The sequence below is a fragment of the Globicephala melas genome, chromosome 8 (assembly GCF_963455315.2).
Source record: "Globicephala melas chromosome 8, mGloMel1.2, whole genome shotgun sequence".
In the NCBI taxonomy this organism is placed as follows: Eukaryota; Metazoa; Chordata; class Mammalia; order Artiodactyla; family Delphinidae; genus Globicephala; species Globicephala melas.
In genome coordinates, this window is record NC_083321.1 from 93,858,419 (window position 1) to 93,878,777 (window position 20,359).

General features: G+C 44.2%; 3 protein-coding genes across 4 annotated transcripts in view; 2 read left to right on the forward strand and 1 right to left on the reverse strand.

Annotated features, from left to right (window-relative positions):
• Positions 1-594: 594 nt before the first annotated feature.
• On the reverse strand, positions 595-3,790 carry CD3D (CD3 delta subunit of T-cell receptor complex). 2 transcript variants are annotated; one of them, XM_030838115.2, is made up of 5 exons: positions 3,736-3,790; positions 1,882-2,100; positions 1,298-1,429; positions 971-1,014; positions 595-749 (listed from the first exon to the last, which is right to left on the reverse strand). In XM_030838115.2, the coding sequence occupies exons 1-5, from the start codon at positions 3,788-3,790 to the stop codon at positions 684-686; spliced, it is 516 nt and encodes a 171-aa protein (XP_030693975.1). In that variant the 3' UTR covers positions 595-683. The 2 variants fall into 2 exon arrangements, with proteins under 2 accessions (XP_030693975.1, XP_060160477.1); XM_060304494.1 differs by lacking the exon at positions 1,298-1,429.
• Positions 3,791-5,479: 1,689 nt separating this feature from the next.
• On the forward strand, positions 5,480-13,669 carry CD3G (CD3 gamma subunit of T-cell receptor complex). Its single transcript, XM_030838131.3, has 7 exons — positions 5,480-5,737; positions 8,616-8,639; positions 9,122-9,337; positions 10,142-10,273; positions 10,928-10,971; positions 11,722-11,805; positions 13,539-13,669. The coding sequence occupies exons 1-6, from the start codon at positions 5,683-5,685 to the stop codon at positions 11,785-11,787; spliced, it is 537 nt and encodes a 178-aa protein (XP_030693991.1). The 5' UTR covers positions 5,480-5,682; the 3' UTR covers positions 11,788-11,805; positions 13,539-13,669.
• A 3,285-nt stretch (positions 13,670-16,954) lies between these two features.
• The window catches only part of UBE4A (ubiquitination factor E4A), a 33,935-nt gene continuing 30,530 nt past the window's right edge, over positions 16,955-20,359 (forward strand). Inside the window, exon 1 of the mRNA XM_030838145.2 lies at positions 16,955-17,070. The gene's annotated coding sequence lies outside the window, so the exon portion shown is untranslated. The remainder of the gene's footprint in view (positions 17,071-20,359) is intronic.

Sequence of the window (20,359 nt, forward strand, 5' to 3'; positions counted from 1 at the left end):
GATGCCAGTTTACTATGCAGAAGGCAGGGGTGGGGCAGGGAAAGGTTCTGAGGAAAGAAAATAGAACGGTACCTTCTATACAGGGGAAAAGGGTACTGAAGGGGCCCTGGCTGAGACCTCCTTGTAGGTAGTGGCTACCACTCCACAGGAGTCATAAAGCCAAGGCCAGCCCCTTAGCAGAAATGGGACTTTGTCATACACACTCTCGGAGTCTTGATAAGAAGTGATCCTCAGGGCCTTTGATGTCTCTGCCACCTCCGCTCATGATGTCATGGAAACTTCTGAGTGGCTGTGTCCCTAAACACAGCAGCCCGCCCTCCACTGTGGTGAGGAAATCAAAGCCGTAGAAGGGTTGTAATAGGGGACTGGAGCCAAGAGAGTGTGGTGGGGCCGATCCTGCACCCAGGGAGCCCACCAGGACAGAAACACCAGTGGGTCAAGATACGGTGGGAGACGGCCCATCACACGGTCCATGTGGGGCAGAGGAGGGAAGTGATGAAAGAAGGACACAGGTGGGCAGGGGAGGGCAAGGGCCCAGTCAGGTCAGGGCCACTCCCATGCCTTGTCCAGGAGCCTTCAAAAGTCCAGGCGCCTGCTGAGTGAAGGAGGACAGCTTTCTTGGCTGAGCAAGGAGAGAAGGTCCAGTCGATAACCAATGAGCCTAGAAGCCACCAGCCTCAGGTTCACTTGTTCCGAGCCCAGTTCTCACCAAGATGACTGTACTGAGCGTCATTCCGATCTCGAAGGGGCTAAGAGATGAGAAGGAGAAACAGGGAGGCAGTGTCAGAACTGTCCCAGGGAGAACCCCAGCAGACCCCAGAGATGAGAGATCATTCCTGGCCATTCCAGACCCCCCAGTGACGGATTCCCCACTAGGACCTTCACACACATACACATTAAACCTAGTATCAGGCTCTCCATCCCCACTCACTCCTCCCCCCATTCTCATCTTTTTCCCCTCAGGGCTCACCTGATAGAGCTGGTCATTCCCCAACAAAACTTGAGTGTCAGCAACTAGAAGAACCAGGGAAAGAGAGTCAACAAGGGCCTAGGAGATGGGACAGGGAGACCCCATGAATGCTGCAGGGGGACTTCAGCTGGTCACACCCTTGGAAGTCTGCATGAGCTACATGGGCACCTAAGTTCTGTCAGCAACCAGTTGTAAGAGGCCTTAGGAGATTGCAATAGTGACTCCCAGATGAGACACAACCCACCTCCAGCCCCATTCCTTAGCAGGTACACACTCATACCCACATTCACAGCCACAACACACACATGTTCTGTCCCTTCCACTTACCCCTGGAGAGCCTTCCAGTCTCGTGTCCAGCAAAGCAGTAGACACCCAAAGCAAGGAGCACAGTGGCAATGATGTCAGTGATGACGATGCCTGCCAGGGTGGCTGAGTCCAGCTCCACACAGTTCTGGCACACTGTGGGGGAAGGGAGGCCGAAGGAGAGGTGGAGGGTCTTCAAGATCAGGGAACCATCTCTGCCTCTTAAGTCAGCCCCAGGATCTCTCATGCCAAGACCCAAACTTGGAAAAAGTCCTGCTGAGAGCCTTGATACATCTACCTCTAACCTTCAACCCAAGAAATCCCTGAGGAGAGCCAAGAAGTTGTCTCAGCTTTGTAGGAACTTAAACAAGGCAGTAGGCCAACCACTCTCCCCACCAAGCCCCTACTGCTTGGGTCACAAGGTCCCTATTGTTCTTTTGCCATTAAGCTATTTCCCACTCAGGGCTCCAAAATCTGGCTCATGCCATTACGAGAACAACCCATTTGTTGAGAGCACAGACTGGTACACCAGAGCTCCCTACACCTAGAAAGTTCTCATATACAGAGGCCCCATCCATTCCAACGCAAAGGGTCTTGGAAGCACATACTTCGATAGTATACTTGCAGAGTAGGTGTTTTGCTGGTTTGTCCATCTGCCTTATTGCACACATACACTCCTCGTGGGTCCAGGTTGCGTTTTCCCAAGTCCATAGTTTTATTGCCTAAGGCCAGTTGTCCTACCGTTCCTTCTAGCCACGTGATACTCTCATTGCATCTCAAAAACACTCTGTCCTCAAGTTCCTCCACAGAGATATTGAAGGGGCTCACTAAGGGAAAAAATACCACAATTGGAGCCAGCTCTTTGGTCTGCACCAGACTGCTTGTTCTGCTGAGGCTCATACTTAAGAAGGACCAATTTCCAAGTCTAGAATAGTTCATGGTTTCTAGTGAGAGAGACGGAAGTCACAAGAGAAGTGCTTCAATAGGCTCCCCACAAACTGCGGGGACCAAGAAGGACATGAAGATACAATCCAAGCAGAGGACAGGCCCTGATGGACATGGAGCAAAAGAGGAAAACATGGAGTTGGGTCGATCCAAGAACCTTCCTGGAAATGTGTTCAGACCACTGATTAGAAGTAGGAGGGGAGCCCAGACTGCTAAAACACCCAAGAGATATGGAAAGGCAGAAGAATGGTCCTCGATTGGAGATGTCTTCATTTTTTTCTCCAAGAAACCTTCTAATTCTACTTCCCAGCCACCTGCAACACTCCCAGGTCAACTTCTCATCTTCTGCCCCCTCGCCCCACCCTTGCCCCAACCACTACCAAGGGAATGGTACTACTAAAGCCTTTCCTATGGCCAATGATGGCTGCGGGTAGGAGAGAAGCTAATGTGAATTACCATCCCAGTGGTCCAAAAGGGGACCTAGGGCAAATCCCATGTAAAGATTTTTAGTTGTTCCACCCTTGCTTAGGAGGAGAGGGACAGGAAAAAAAATTTTTATTGAATCTGTTCTTGGGGCTCCACACAGGTCAAGTCTTGTGGGGAGTTTAAGGGTTGGAGGTACGAACAGCACCTTTCTAGATCCACTGAACTGCTGTGACTGAGAGCATCTCCACAGCCCACAAAGGCACTGGAATCTATATCTCCAATCCCAGGAAAAAGTGGAATCTACATTCTTCCTGAGATTCATGGTCAGTAACCAATTTGGATAGAAGAGCATCCTCTAGAAAACCCCCCGAAGAGCCATTTCTCATGCCTCTGTAGCAGGTCAGGAGAAAATGCATGTATTCTCAGGGAGATCCATGTACATCAGATGCTCCACATCACAGAGTCATGTATTCCTTGGGGATCCGCTTCCAATGGAAATCCTGGATGTCCCAAAGAAGCTGACTACTAGGGTAACCATTCATCCTAGTTTGCCTGGGATTGAGAGAATACCTGGGACATGAGAGTATCAGTTTTAAAACCAGACAAACGTGGATGAGTGGGTCATTCTACTACCCCAAATCTGCCCTCCCTCCTGCTCAGCCTCTATTTAACTTTTCTCTTAAAGCATTCCCCTGAGTGCTGGGCCATGGCCCCAGGTGGTGACATCATGATGGCCAAATGACCAAGAGTCCTGGATCCCAAAGGCTCTCTGCCCTAGAAGGAACAGTGCTCCCATTACCAGCCCTAGGCTAAGGCACACACATACTGCAACACTTCCTACAGATCTCTGGCCTAAGGTCTTCAGAGAGACATTCAAGGCAAAGATGCACCCCTAGCTGGATTCAGTCAAAGCCAAGAGCCTGTGCTTCCCAGACCCTGTGCTACGTCCCAACATGGCCCTCCTTGACAATGCTGCCTGGTGAATTGAAGCTAGCATTGAGAAGGACTTTCGAGTGGACCACATTCCAGGTGGTAATGTCGCTCTTAGGTCCCTTCTCCAAGATGCCGCCATCCACCCAGAGAAGCCTTACCTTGGGAGAGAAGGGCAGCCAGTATCAGGCCAGACAGAAAACTTCTGTGTTCCATCTTCCAGCAGAATTCATCTAGAAGACAGACCCAAGTCACAGAACTATCAGCCAAGGTGAAAGCTGCCTTCCCCCAACTGACTCATGTGTACCCGGAAAAAGTAAAGGGTGGTGGAGGCACTAGAAGACGCCTATTTCTCTGCTCTCTGCTGTTGGTGATGGGAGGCTGCCAGGGTAGAGGTAGGCTGGGGGTGGGGTAGGAAGGAAGCAGGTGCAAATTGCTCTTTCTCAGAGCATGGAGGGTGGGGGAGGGGTAGAAGGGGGAAGCAGAGGATATGGAAAAGGTTGCCTGGACTTCTAGGAAGTAAAAGGAGATTCAGGGTGTCCTTTCTTGAGTCACTGATGAAAAACAAGAAATTCTGAGTTCCTGTCAGCAAACATCACTACATTTACTCACCACCTAAAAACTGCCACCTCTCAAAACCCTTGAGACAAGCTGTGAACCCCATCCCAGAAGCCATATCAGCTAGGTTCCTCCCTTTCCTGGTCTTTCTTGGGACCCTACCCGAGGTCCTCCTTGGGCCGCCTGGGACACCACACTAAGTAGCTTCTTTTTTTTTTCTTCTTCTTCTGTTTTTTTTTTTTGTTTTTTTGTTTTTTTGGTTTTTTTTGGCGGTACGCGGGCCTCTCACTGCTGTGGCCTCTCCCGTTGCGGAGCACAGGCTCCGGACGCGCAGGCTCAGTGGCCATGGCTCACGGGTCCAGCCGCTCCGCGCCATGTGGGATCCTCCCGGACCGGGGCACGAACCCGCGTCCCCTGCATCGGCAGGCGGACTCCCAACCACTGCGCCACCAGGGAAGCCCCTAAGTAGCTTCTTACCAGTGGGAGTTTGAGCTTTGGGAGCCCTCTAACGAGAGATTTACATCCTGGCTCCAATACTGCCTACCTGCTGGGTCTGAGCCAGTCACAGAATTCTTCAGAGCCCGATTCCCTCAGTACCATGAGAAGAATTCGAATGGAATGTTTCCATGGTACCTGACACTTCATATGTTCTCAATAAGAGAGAGAGTTATTAATAACAATATGATTAATTCGCAGCACAATTGAGTCTCCCCAGGAGACAAATGGACTTTTTTCCTCTGGGCTATGGAAATCCCAAACTGCCTACACTGTCGCAGTTAGACTGTAATTTATCTGAGGGTAGAGAGCGTACATGTCTTGCTCACTTCTGTATCACCAGCACCTGGCCTGTGCGTGGCACGTGATGAGAGCTCCGTACATTTTTCTCAATTCACTGGCTGACCGGCTGAGGGGCCTGAGGTCCTGGGAACACAGCTGACCCTAGTCCTTGGAAATGTATGGTCTGTCTTGGTGGAATTGTCCTACCTATTCCTTTCCAGGCAGGCACCACTCTGATGATCTCATCTCAAGAGAGCAGTGAAAAAAAATCCCTGGACTGAGGTGGCTTTCTGTTCAGAGTTCCAGCCCCAAGCACCTAAGAGTTCCCACCTAAATTCACTAGTTCTAACAACAACAGCTAGCAACAGCTGGCTGAGACCCAAGTAACAAGTGGTGGCAGAAACGTTTATCTTCCCCTCATAAAAAGAAAGCGGCCCAGGCCCCCTCCTGCCCAGCACCCAAGGTGGCTTTCCGTACAAGCTGAGTCTCTGAGATGGGAATCCAGCACTCCCTCACGCTCCCTCCCCTCCACCACCCACGCTCCTCTCCTTAACTGAAAAGCCAGAGGTATCTGCACCTGCAGCCCTCCTGAGCCCTGCCCCCACCCACTGCCCACACTTGAAGCAGAGGGTGGAGGCTCCGGGTTCTTGCCTTCTCACAGGGGCCCCAGCCTTAAGGATGCTGGGCGGAGCCAGGCTATACGCTAGCACAGGCTGGCTGGCTGGCTGCTAGGGGCTGCTCAGTGCTTCTGCGGGAGAAGAACAGAGGCTGCTATGGAGCAGGGGAAGCGTCTGGCTGGCCTCATCCTGGCTATCACTCTTCTTCAAGGTAAGGGCCCGCTAGGGGGTCTGACAGTCTGGAGAAGGGCTCAAGGGAAGAAGCCATAACAGGGGGGCAAGAATATTTGGATCCCCTAACCTCGAGCTGTCATCCTAAAGTTCAGAGAAGGAAGGGCAAAAATGAAGCTTCTCACTGCTCTCTGCTAAAGAGAAGCCATGTTCCATGGGAGAGATGGAGTCCTTGTCTCTTAAGAAATCAAAACAGATGACTTTACTGGCTTGAGAGAGAATCCGGATGCCACCATCTTAGGTTTGAATGTAGCCCAAAGGGCACAGGCCAGGAGTCTGAAGAGAAACGTATGTGTTCCTTAACTCAGAGCTGGGGTTAGGAGTAGACCTATGAAGCATTCACTCACTCTGTTGGTCAGCTGGTCAACAAATACGTGTGAGATCCTATTACGTGTTAGGCTATAAAGGTGAATAAAAACCTTCTGCTCCAATTAGCTCATAGTCTAATTGAAGAGATAAGTTTCAACGTTGCCAGATTGAGTGTAAGGTTCAATATAGGTTGCCTGAACAAATATTCAGTTGGAAATACAATAGGAAGTGGATGAACTGGGCCGATGCCTGGAATCTGGACTAGAGGTGATCCTCTCCACATTGAAAGTCGTTGAAATCACGCAAGAACTATGAGAGATGTGAGGAAGAGGAGGCTGAGGATAGAACTGTGAGGATACCACCTTTAAAGAATAGTTAGAGAACAAACATGTCAGTAAAGAGATAAGGGAATGATCCAAGAGCTGAAATAATCGGATTAGTGCTATTCCATAGAAACCAAGGGAGTAGAGAGCTTCCAGAAGGAGAAAATCACCATGAGTATGAAATGCTAAAGAGACGTCCACTGATATAAGAATATATTCAAAAGTTTAAGTCTGTATACATACTACCAAATGTAAAATAGATCGCTGGTGGGAAGCAGCCGCATAGCACAGGGATATCAGCTCGGTGCTTTTGGACCACCTAGAGGGGTAGGATAGGGAGGGTGGGAGGGAGACGCAAGAGGGAGGAGATATGGGGAGTTTTGAATCAGAGTTAGAATGAGGGGACTCTTTTTTCCTCCCATGGTGATCAGGTGGATGGGGAGAAGAGCTAGTTAGAAATCTGCTTAACTCTTTGTCTTGCTTTTCTTTATCTTCATTTACCCATTTATTCACTCATACATTCATTCGAAATATATAAAGCTCCTACCATATTCCAGGCACTGTGCTGGGTGAACTATTCATAAACAGTTCACCCCTATATGAAGTTCTAAGACTGTTGACTCCTTCCAACTGTTTCCATCACACTTTGATCTATGCCCCCATCTCTCCCCATAACAAACTCTACCCCTAGCCAAACTACCTCTTTTGTCCTTTTCCAAGTCTGTATCTTTGTTCAGCTATTCTTTCTACCTGGAAACTCTTTCTCTGTCTGGTGAATTCTTACTCATTCTTCAAGGCAGAACCAAATGCCATCTTCTCTGTCAAGCTTTCCCTGTCCCCTCACCCTTGGTCAAAATCAATAGTTTCTACCCCTTTCCATATGCATTTATACAAATACTAAATGATAATTTACAAGTACTATTACATTTATTACATTTGTGTTTATTTTTTTCCCACTTCATTGTAAACTCTTCAGAAGCAACAACTAGTTATTTGTATCACCACCCTTTTCTTCCACACTCGTTACTCATTACTCGTTACTCAGACATATAATAGTGGTAAGTGTTTGGATTAAATCCAATTGAACTGAACTCCAGTGTTGGTTCTCTATAGTATGTCTACCATGCAACTCTACTACTCTGAGTTTTGAGACAGATTTGAGGGCTATTTAACAGCTAACTCTTTGGGGACATTCAGGGTTTCCACAAAAAATGGATCACCAAGGCTGAAGGTTTTAGAAGTAACTCAGCTCTAAAAGGCTTTAGCTAGTGCACACCCAGTCTTTGCCAGGGCTTTAGCTGCTAAAGGAGAAGAGCATTCCACACTGTACAGGCAATACCCTTACGGATACTGCAATACAGTTCTGCAATGCTAACCGTCCAGAGTTAGTGTCAGACCTCAAAGGTTAAGGGCTCAGTCCCCAAAACGACTGCCCTCACTTTAAAAGCTAGGCACAAGTTCAGGGATCCTCAGACTACCCACACTTCTAACGAACTGCCTACAAATCTGGAGGGTTCCCAAGAACCCCCTCAGAATTTGCTAGAACAACTCACAGAACTCTGGAAAGCCCTATCCTTACTACTACAGTTTTCTTACAAAAAATAAAATCAGATCTATCCAAATGAAGAGACACATAGGGTGAGGTCTGGGAGGGTCCTGAACACAAAGCTTCCATGCCCTCTCCTTCAGGAATTAAAATACATCACCCTCCTGGCACATTGATATATTCACCAACTAGGAAGTATGAATGAGTTTTTATTGGGGTTTCATTACATAGGCATGATTGATTGAATCACTGGTCGTGTGACTGAACTCAATCTCCAGTCCTCCTCCCCCTCCTAGGGCTCAAAGCCCCAATTCTCCAATCACATGTTTGGTCTTGACCAGTCCCATCCTGAGTCATCTCATTAGCATAAACTCATGTGTGATCCAAGGGCCCACGAAGAATCACAAAGGCAATCCTGTCATTCATGAAATTCCACGGGTTGAGAAACTCCCTCCCAGCAACCCAGGAGAAAGACCAGACAAACTCTTTGCTATACAACACCCTAAATTCGGTTTGGTGATTTAGGCAACAATCCAAAGAAATAGGTATAGATACTGTCACTCGCATGAATTAGGCTCTTGCTCTCCATGTTGGCCTCAAATGACCATGGAAATGATACATCAGGGGATCTGAATGACTCCATGCCCAGCTGATCCTCTGTCTCTCTTCTGTCTCTACAGGTACTATGGCACAGTTGAATGAAGGTAGGGGAAATGGCTTCTTTCTATCATCAACCTCTGAGGAAATTCATGGAAGTATGGCTTCCCACAACAGTAGTCCTATAGGAGCAAGTGAAGAGCTAAGAAGGGATGGGATGATGAAGGATAGACAGCAAACCTCCCCAGTGTCAACCAAATCAGTGGCCAGCCTTGACCTCCCTGGCAGCTTTCCTGTAGCTAAACAATTAGTTTTCTGGTTCTTGGAGGAGAAAGAGGACCCTAGCAGCTAGGCACTACTCAAAGCACAACCTATGAACCAACAGCATTGGCATCACCTGGGAGCATGTTAGAAATGCAGAATCTCAGTCCCTCCCCAGAACTATTGAATAAAACCTGAAATTCTAACTAGACCCCATGTGATTCATGTGCACATTAAAGCTTAAGAAGCAGTACTGTCATGGTCTCCTGATGCCCTGGGACAGGGAGAATTTCAGAGGCAAGATCTTAACAGACATTTCCTTTTTCAGTAAAAGTGGATGACAATCAAGAAGATGGTTCAGTAATTCTGAATTGTGACATGAATGAAAATGTTATCAGATGGTTTAAAGATGAGGTGGAAATAAGTCCTGTAAACACAAGTAAAAAGACTTGGAATCTTGGAAGTAGTACCAAGGACCCTCGAGGGATATATTGGTGTCAAGGATCAAAGAACCGTTCAAAACCACTCCAAGTATATTATAGAAGTACGTATCCCCTTTGGTTTGCTTGTGTGAAATTAAACAGTACTTGCTGCTCTGGTGAGCTTCTTGTCTGGGGTGAGTGTGGAAATAGATGCTAAACAGTGAAGTAAGAGCCAGTTTTCTTAATCTCAACATAATTTTTTTTTAATTTATTTATTTGGCTGCGCCGGGTCTTAGTTGCGGCACGCGGGATTTTCATTGAGGCATGGGGGATCTTTAGTTGCGGCATGTGGGATCTTTTAGTTGCAGCATGCAGGATCTAATTCCCTGACCAGGGATCAAACTCTGGCCCCCTGAATTGGGAGCATGGAGACTTAACCACTGGACCACCAGGGAAGTCCCTCAACTTACTTCTTTTTGAATTTAACAAAGTAGCTCCCCCAAATTCTTGAAAAAACATAGCCTGTGTTGTAAAGCCTGACTCACTTTTGGGTAGGCCCCACAGATTGGAGCAGTCAGCAGTTTATATAAAGTGAGTTAGGGCAGGTGAGGGAGACAGGGGAGACTACCAGGTAAGTAACAGGAATGTAGAAGGCAGTTGAGCATGGAGAATGGGATCTGGTCTTCCTTATATTTCAATAGTTGCTGGGACTAATACTCCATGGGCTCCCCCAGGACTCCTGGGGGACAGAGGAACATCAAAAAGCATTGAGTTCTCAGCCCAAGGATCTTCCCAGGCAATTCCCTTGCCATACCACCCACAGAGAGAACAGTCTTCTGCCCTAGACAGAGGTATTATCTCAGGAGAAAAAAATCCAGAACAACTTTCACACCTCGAAGGAGGCTTATCCTTCCCTTTCTCCACAGTGTGTCAGAACTGCATTGAGCTGAATTTAGCCACTGTGTCTGGCTTTATCTTCGCTGAAATCATCAGCATTTTCCTCCTTGCTGTTGGGGTCTACTACATTGCGGGACAGGAAGGAGTTCGCCAGTCAAGAGGTAAAAGAATGCTCTTAGCTGAGGGGTGAGACCACCTGGGACCCTTAGCCTTCTTCCTACCAAAATAGAACCCAATAGAAAAGACTGGGTTGGCACGTGTCACTGATGAGCACGACTGGGTGGGGCTCTGGTTCTGTAGGCAGGAGAAAAGGACACTTGGTGTTTTCACAGCATATTTGCCTATCTCAAGATCCAACTCTCTCTGATTTGTCCTCTGTGCTTTTTAAGAAACTCTTTCTTGAAGTAAAACCTACATACAGAAAAGGGCATGAATCACATACACACAGCTCAAAAAGCTTTTCTAAAAAAGCAAACACACACATGAATTCAGCACCCAGTTTAAGAAAGCGAATTAACACTTGTGGTCACTTCCAGCCTCCACTTAGTCCCAAAAGCGACCACTATCCTGACTTCTAACAACATTGATTCATTTTGCCTGTTTTTGTTGCTTACGTAAATAGACTCATACAGTAAGTACTCTTGTGTGTGGCTTCTTTTGCTCAACAATATGCTTGTGACATCTATCCATAGTGTTATAGGTAGATGTATTTCACTAATTCTTATTGCTATTCAGTACTCCATTGGGTGAATATATCCCAGTATATTATTTATTCTATCTTGTGTACGTGTACCTTTTGTTTATTTTTTGTGCAGCTTCAGACAAGCAGACACTGTTGTCCAATGACCAGCTCTATCAGGTAACGGAATGTGAAGTGAAAGAGACATTGCTAGTTAGTAGTCGTAAAATTTTGGAATGGGGGGGCAAGTTATTTGGAAGAAACTGCTTAGGACATACCAGACGATGGCATTGTTATCCCTTTGGGTAGAATGGACGAAATAAAGAGAAGGGTTGAGAGAGACTGAGGTCAGGGTCTAGTGACAAAAAGTTGAAGAACACACAGAGAAACTAGATACAGAGCCTCCATTCTTGTCCTCTCCCACCCCCAGGACCATGAAGAAACCACTCCAAAGCCTTGAACATAAAAAGCACTCAATAAGTATGCATCAATAGAAAACAAACTTATGGTTACCAGGGGGTTAGGGCAGGGAGGGATAAATAGGGAGATTGGGATTGACATATACACACTACTATATATAAAGTAGATAACTAATAAGAACCTGCTGTATAGCACAGGGAATTCTACTCAATACTCTGTAATGATCTATATGGGAAAAGAATCTTAAAAAAAGTTTTTTTTAAAAAAAGAGTGGATATATGTATATGTATAATAGATTCACTTTGCTGTATACCTGAAACTAACACAACATTGTAAATCAACTATACTCCAATAAAAAAATTTTTAAGTATATATATATGAAGAAAGGTGAAAAAAATAAAGACATTTAGAGTGAAAGCTAAAAATTTTTTTTAATTAGAAAATAAATATGCATCAAATTAATTCATAGAGGACGATGGAAAATGATTATGACTGTACTATCCTTTTTAGCCCCTTAAGGAAAGGGAAGATGACCAATACAGCCACCTTCAAGGAAACCATTTGAGGAAGAATTGAGCCCAGAACTCAGAGTAGGTGTGTCTCTCTACAACAATTCTAAGAACGTGCCTTTGCACTACCTGCCTTCCCAACTACTGCCAAGTGTATCTCCTTTCCCCAAGCAGCTATAAGGATGAGGGGTAGGGAGGATTGATTGATAATTCCTTGGGGGGAGGGGGATGACTTCCTGTGCATTGTAGGATTTTTAGCAGCATCCCTCGCCTCTGTCCACCAGATGCCAGTAGTACTCCCCAGCTGTGACAACAAAAATATCTCCAGATATTGCAAGTATCCCCACGGGATGCAAAGTCGCCCTTAGTTAAGAATCACTGAACCTATATTAACCTTCTAATCACCCAAGCAATCAATCAGAAGTTCTAATTCAATCAACCAGAAATTTCAGTCAGTAAAACAGGGCCCAAGCATTATTTGGTTTTCTGAACCAGTTACAATTTTTCTTTTTTAATCCAGGTGTTTTCCCTTCTATCCAGTTCTCAGAAACAGAGCAATACATTTTGGAGCAATCCTAGTAGAGATTTTCAACCCTAAATCTAGACTCAAGATTCCCAAAGGTGACAAATGGAGAGGAAAGGCCATCAGAGCAAATTCGGGTTTTTCTCAAAAAAAAAAAAAAGTAAAGTAAAACTTGTATGGTGTTTCAGGAGCGCCACCTATTGGAAGTAATTTTTCTGTAAAAGAAAAACGAAACGGTCAAATAACCTCCTTTATTTGAATACCATTTTTTTAAGTTTGCATTTTTATTTACTTTCTTTATAAGTCATAATTCACATGGTTCTAATATGCAGTGAAAGGTCGCCCTCCACCTCCCTCTCCAGCCACCCAGTTGCCTTCTACAGAGGCAAACAATAATACTAGTTTCTTACATAGCTTTACAAGATATTTAAAGTATTATATATCGGAGGTATTCTAGGCATACATAAGCAAATTCTTTTTTTTTTATGGATGATAAATGCATCGTGATTTTTTGTTTGGTTTGGTTTTAGCTGCGTTGGGTCTTCATTGCTGCACGTGGGCTTTCTCTAGTTGCAGCAAGTGGGGGCTACTCTTCACTGCAATGCGCTGGCTTCTCACTGCAGTAGCTTCTCTTGTTGTGGAGCATGGGCTCTAGGCGCACGGGCTTCAGTAGTTGTGGCACATGGGCTCAGCAGTTGTGGCACACGGGCTTAGTTGTTCTGCAGCATGTGGAATCTTCCCGGACCAGGGATGGAACCCATGTCCCCTGCATTGGCAGGCAGATTCTTAACCACTGTACCACCAGGGAGGTCCCCAAGCAAACTCTTAAGTACACATTATTCTTCCTTCCCCTATTTTTCACACAAATGTTATCATACTATACATCTTGCACTTCTCACCTAATAAAACCTGAAGATCACTTCGTACCAATATATAAAGGAGCTCTTCTTTTTTTATGCAGCCACTTTGTACAGATCCCCTATAATTTATTTAACCAGTCCTCTACTGATGGAAATTTACGTTTGTTCTTTTGCTCTTACAATGCCACAATGACCGTATAAATGTCGTTTTTTTAAATTGTATTGAGGTATAATTTACATAAAATTCACTCATTTTAAGTGATTTCACCTGTTCTCGGTAATTTTTAGCAAATTTACCCAGTTGTACAACCATCACCATAATCCAGATTTAGAATATTTCCATCAGTCTCTTAAGATCTCTTGTGCTCTTTGCAGTCACTCCTTGTTCTCACCCTCAATGCCAGGCAATCACTAATCTCTTTTCTATCTCTTTAGATTTGCCTTTTCTGGATGAATGGAGTCATACAATATGCTGCTCTGGACATTCTCGTACAAGTTTTCGTGTGGACATATGTTTTCATTTGTCTGGGTTGATATCTAGGAGTGAAGGATTGCTGGGTTGTATGGTAAATTTATGTATAACATTTTAAGAAACTGCCAGTTTGCCAAACTGGCTGTTCCATTTTACATTCCCACCGGCGATGGATGAATGAGGTTCCTGTTTCTCCACATCTTCACAAATATTTGTTACTATCTTTTTTAGTATAGCCACTCTAGTAGATGTAAAATAGTGTCTTATTGTGGCTTTAATTTGCATTCCCTAACGACTAACGATGTTGAACATCTTTTCATGTGCTTATTAGCTATGCTTATCATATCTTTAGTGAAGCGTGTGTTCAAAACTTTTTTTTTAATTAAGTTGTTTTTCTTCTTACTATTGAACTGTAAAAGTTCTTATATATTTTTGAATACAAGTCTTTTATCAGCTACATGATTTGCAAATATATCTACCAGTCTGTGACTTGTCTTTTCATTTTCTTAGTGGTGTCTTTTGAAGTGCAAGAGTTTTTAATTTTGCTGAAGTCTGTTTTATCCATTTTTTTTAATGGATTGTGCTTTTAGTGTCATGTCTAAGAAATCCTTGCCAAACCCAAGGCCACAAAGATTTCTCATATGTCTTGTTTTTACAGTTTTATTTCTAACAATAAATGTCATTTTGAACATTAAGACTATTTGTAACAAATACAAATAAATGGAATTGTAGGACCATAATGTATTTGCACCTGTAATTTAATTAAATATTGCCAAATTGCACTTCATTGAGGTTGGACCAATACATAATCCTAACAAGAGTGTCTACTGTTCCATACACAATCTAACAGTGTACTATTAAATTTTTTGAACTTTGCCAATCTGATAAGTTAAAAATGGCATCTCAGCTTAATTTTAATCTGCATTTTCCTAACCATTTGTTTTTCCTTCTCATGAAATACAGGCTCATATCCTTTGATTTTTTTTTTTTTTTACTGTTACTCTTGGTGTTTAGAATATAACCCCTTCTCTAAGTGTTATTTATTTATTTATTTATTTATTTATTTATTGGCTGCGTTGGGTCTTCGTTGCGGTGCACGTGTTTCTCATTGCAGTGGCTTCTCTTGTTGCGGAGCACAGGCTCTAGGTGCATGGGCTTCAGTAGTTGCAGCACGTGGGCTCAGTAGTTGCAGCATGCGGGCCCTAGAGTGTGCAGGCTTCAGTAGTTGTGGCGAGTGGACTCAGTAATTGTAGCGCACAGGCTCTAGGGTGCACGGGCTTCAGTAGTTGTGGCACACGGACTTAGTTGCTCCGTGGCATATGGGATCTTCCCAGACCAGGGATTGAACCCAGGTCCCCTGCATTGGCAGGCAGATTCTTAACCACTGCGCCACCAGGGAAGCCCCTGATCTTCTTCTTATTGACTTGCAACAACCCTTTACATATTTGGGAAAATAGATCTTTTGTTTGTGGCATTAGTTGCAAATATTTTTCCAGTGTTGTTATTTAGATTTTGACTTTACTTATGGTTGGTTTTCTATACACATTTTACAAATATTTGACTGTAGTAGAATTCACTGTTCTTTTATGGCTTAGATTATTCTTTTACAAAACTTTTCCCATTAATTCCTATAGCATTTTCCTGGTTTCACTTTATATATTTAAATCTTTGATCCACCTTGAATTAATTTTAGTGTAAAGGTCTAATATATTGACTAACGTTTAAATCCATAGCTACCCACTTATTCTGGAAGTATTTATTGAATAATCCACCTTGTGCACATTAATTTTAAATGCTACATTACCACTCCACACTCACCAGATTGTAAGCTCCAGGAAAAGTTGTATTTTTTTTCTACTTCTGTAGCTTCAGGAGCTAGAACAATGCTGGAACATAATAGGCACTCTAAGATTGCTCAACATTTGGTGTGTGTGTCTGTGTGTGTTACAGTATACTATTCAGTGGCATTAAGTACATTCACAATGTTGTGCAACCATCACCACTCTCATTTTCAGAATTTTTTATTATCCTGAAGAAACACTTTACCCATTAAACAATAACTCCCCATTCCTCCCTCACCCCACCCCTGGTAACCTCTTTTTTACTTTCTGTCTCTGAATTTGCCTACTCTGGGTACCACATATAAGTGAAGTCATACAATATTTGTCCTTTTGTGTCTGGCTTATTTCACTTGGCATAATGTTCTCAGGGTTCATAGCAAGTATCAAAATTTCCTTCCTTTTTAAGGCTTAATAATGATGTGTATGTATATGCCACATTTTGTTTGTCCATTTACCCGTCAATAGACATTCTGGGTTGTTTCCACCTTTCACCTATTACAAACGATACTGCTATGAACAGTGGTGTACAAGTATCTGTTTGAGTCCCTGCTTTCAATTCTTTGGAGTATTTACCCAGAAGTGGAATTGCTGCATCATATGATAATTCTGTTTAACTTTTTGAGGAACCACCAAACTCTTTTCCCAAAGTGCTCCACTATTTTACATTCCCATCAGCAATGCACAAGGGTTCCTATCTCTCCACATCCTCACCAAGACTTATCTTCTATTTTTTTTCATAATCACCTTCCTAATGGGTATGAGGTGGTATTTCACTGTGGTCTTAATTTGCACTTCCCTAATGATTAGTGACATTGAGCTTCTTTTCACGTGCTTATTGGCCATTTGTATATCTTCTATAGAGAAATGCTTATTCAAGCCCATTGTCCATTCTTTAATCAAGCTGTTTAGGTTTTTTGTTGTTGAGTTATAGGCTTTTTATATAACTGAATATTAACTTTTTATCAGATATGTGAGTTACAAATTTTTTCTGTCACTCTATGAATTCTTTTCACTTGCATGCTTGAAAAGTATGCTGCTTCCTTTGCCTTTGTGTACCTCAAAGTAACCTTTAGGATGTACTCGTCTTCACTTTACAAATAAGAAAACTGCACTCCAATCAAAGCATATCTTAACACATTTCCGGGTACCTAATAACAGTTCACAAGTTTCAGTTATTGTTAATGCTACTGTTATTGCTTCATAGATAATAATTATCTATGAAGAGTTACAGAAGCTGTTTCAAAAAGGTCTAAGATCGGTGGGACAATCAGCGTAAGTCCACGGAGGCCTTAGCAGTGCCAGGGTTCACCAACTCATACGTGCTGCTGATACGCGGGTTTCCGAGAGCCGCGTATACCACTGAGCTCCACCACAATCCGCTCCCAACTCAACCTGACCCGCCCCCAATCCAACCCCAAATCCACTTCCGGCCACTTCCGCCCCGCCCAAGCCAGTTAGCGCATGCGCAGTGGGGATGTTTGCGCGCCTTCTTCTAGCGCAGGGCGACACACCCAGCTTCCGGCGCCCAGATAAGATTCCACAAGGTCCGGCGCCTTGTCATGACGTTAGCTCCGGTTGCCGTGCTGAGTCGGAAGTGGGAACGCTTCGGCCGCTGAGATTCTGTCGCGTCGTCGCTGCTGGCCCTCAGGCTCTGGTAAGAGAGGATATAGCTGGAGGGGAGGGGATCGTTGAGTCTCCAATGGGATTTTTTTTCTCCTAGTCGAATGCCAGTCCAAACGTCTGCACTCTTACCTCCTCCAAATACCTTCTCCTGTGCTTTCCTAAACACTGTCTCTCTCCTTCATGAACTTCGACCCTGTCTGCCTTGGGAACCCCTTACAGTGCTCCAGCTACTGGCATCTCTGCCCCTCTTTGCCATTTCCCTCCTGGAAAAGGCCGAATCCTGGCCTTGCATTATCTTTGGTTTTCTTTCTCTAGAACGTGCCCCGAAGTGGGTGAGTCTCCCTCTGTGCCGCGAATCCCTTATGGAACCTGGAGGGACAAAATATAAAGAGTAGACAACAAATAGCTAGGTGCAAAAGAAGAGAAAATTAAGCACGAGTCGCAGTAGTCAAACCAGTCGAATCCGTATGGCAAGGTGTTGATATTTCTAAAGGCAAGTGATCAGTTCACCACTCAAAACTCCCCCGGCACTCTGCTTCTTGCTCCATCAGCAGTTGGGTTTAGAAGACATTTCTAAAATTGAGTAACCAGAGCTCAGGAGCTTATACTTGATGGGTCTTCTCTTTGGATTCAGTTTTTCACTCCCAGAACAAGGATATGTTTAGTCTCACTGCCTTGGTCTGTTTTGGTCTCACATGGGAGCCGTCCTGAGATAAAATGGGGCCCAGGAAGGAATGCTGTGTGCTTTGCGACTTGATGAGATCCTTCTAGCTTGCTGATGTGATGGAAGGATCTGTTGCCACAACGAAGGCCTGAACGTGTAACAATGAAAACATTTTTTAAATTCCTTTTTTTGGTTTGATCTATGTATTACTCACCAGGAAAGAGACCTTATGGAGTATAATTTAATAAAGCTTGATTTTTTAATAGATTTATTTATTTCATTTTGGGCTACATTGGGTCCTCATTGCTGCACGTGGGCTTCCTCTAGTTGTGGCGAGTGGTGGCTACTCTTCGCTGCAGTGCGCGAGCCTCTCATTGCAGTGGCCTCCCCTGTTGTGGAGCACGGGCTCTAGGTGCACGGGCTCAGTAGTTGTGGCTCACGGGCTCTAGAATACAAACTCAGTAGTTGAAGCGCACGGGCTTAGTTGCTCCGTGGCATGTGGGATCCTCCCAGACCAGGGCTCGAACCCATGTCCCCTGCATTGACAGGCAGATTCTCAACCACTGCGCCACCAGGGAAACCCTAAAGCTTGATTTTGACAATCCTAGTTTTGTGAAGTATTCCAAGTATTTCTGTTTAAAAGGAATACCAAATCTGATGTTAAAACGTTTATGTGCTCACCTCTTAAAAAGCTGACAGTGCCCCTTAAGGGATTAGCAGTACTCTTTATAAACAAAAGAGTGAATCAGGGGAGGGTGAGAGGATTTTGTAGGACTGGAGATAGACAGCATCTATAAATGTAGAGTCTTGCAGCATACGTATAAGAGGGAAACATGGGGCTTCCCTGGTGGCGCAGTGGTTGAGAGTCCGCCTGCCGATGCAGGGGACACGGGTTCATGCCCCGGTCCGGGAAGATCCCACATGCCGCAGAGTGGCTGGGCCCATGAGCCATGGCCACTGAGCCTGCGCGTCCGGAGCCTGTGCTCCGCGGCGGGAGAGGCCACAGCAGTGAGAGGCCCGCGTACCGCAAAAAAAAGAAAGAGGGAAACGTGTTTTTAAAGGGGACATATTTGGGGAATTCCCTGGCGGTCCAGTGGTTAGGACCACGGTGCTTTCACTGCAGAGGGCTCAGGTTCAATCGCTGGTCGAGGAACTAAGATCCTGCAAGCCGTGCAGCCAAAAGTAAATAAATAAATAAAGAGGACGTCTTTTAAAAATCAAATCCAAAAACATCTAAGGATTGGTGGTTATATTGATTGGTTATTTGCCAAAGGCTGATAACAGGATAGTACTTTATCTTTGTATGGCAGTTGAAAGTAGGAGATTATAAATTCCTGATGACATTGAATACTAAACAAAATATCAAGGTTCCATTTTATCAGACCTTTCTTTTGGAGTGGGTACTCTTTTTACATTTGTGTGATCATTGAACAAATCTAAACTGACATCTCCACAAAGGTTCCCATCAAGTGATCAGTCCTCCTTTTTCCTGTAAAATTTTCCTGGTTGCACAGTGTTAGCTATTTTTCTATGAAAATAGTTTTTGCACTATTACTTCAAATAGATTTTAAGTACATATGAGAAAGTTGAGCTTAGTGAGGTCGGCAAAGCTCTTTTTGTTTTTCAAAAAGACAGCATAGATGACAACAGCAATTTATTTCCATTCTCTATTCTACACGTTCTGAGATATCAAAGAGCCACAAGTGTCTGGCCCAATAGTTTGACCTTCCACTGCAACCCAGGACAAACAGTAAAACCCTTACCTTGAAGTAGGATTATGGGTGCTGCTATTGATTACAAAAAGGTCAGGAGTAATTACATGTAAGATTGAATCATTCAATACATATTTGTTTGGGATTTTGTGATTACGGACTATGCCAGGTACAGAAGAAAAAAATAATCAGATATGAACCTGTGTTCAAATTGCTTACCTTCTAGTAAGATAGAAGATCTACATTAGGAATACAGTGTAGAAAGTTATAAATCCTGTTAATATAGGTAAAACATAGTGGGAAGCTGGCTTTATATACTGCAACAGTATATTATTGAAAGGAGGAAATAATGCCGTTTGTGATGATAAATCCTCTTTATCTCTCTTGGTAGTCTTAAGAGCCTGTGTCCTATGTTCTGATTCTTAGCTTTCAACTCACTTCCTTTCTGCATTGATGGTACAAGTGATGCATTTCCTTTGTACTAATCTGCACTTTTTTCAGTTGTATTGGCTTCCACGATGTAGGGAAATCTACTGGCTTTTTTATAACTGAGGAGACTCTTTCCATCTCACATCTCTCTTCCTACATGTTGGCTTAGTTTTAGGCTAGGCCTTCTCTAGATGGTAGAAAGATGGCAACTCCAGTTTCCTATCTTACTAGCCTAACAACCCAAGCAGGAAAAAAGAGTCCCCTTTTCTGTAGATTTAGCCAAAGGCCTGTAGCTGGTGTTCATTGATTCTGTTAGGCCTTGCTAGGGTCTTGTGCCCACTCCTGAATCAGTCACTTTGGGCAGAGAATACTGTGTTCTTGTGGGCCAGGCCAGATTCATATGCCCATTTCTAGAGCTAATGGGTAAGGTCATCCCCTTCTGTACACATGGACCAGGAATGGGTTGGATCCCCAAAAGAAAAATGTGGGTGTCATGTTGAAAAAAGCGGTTGATA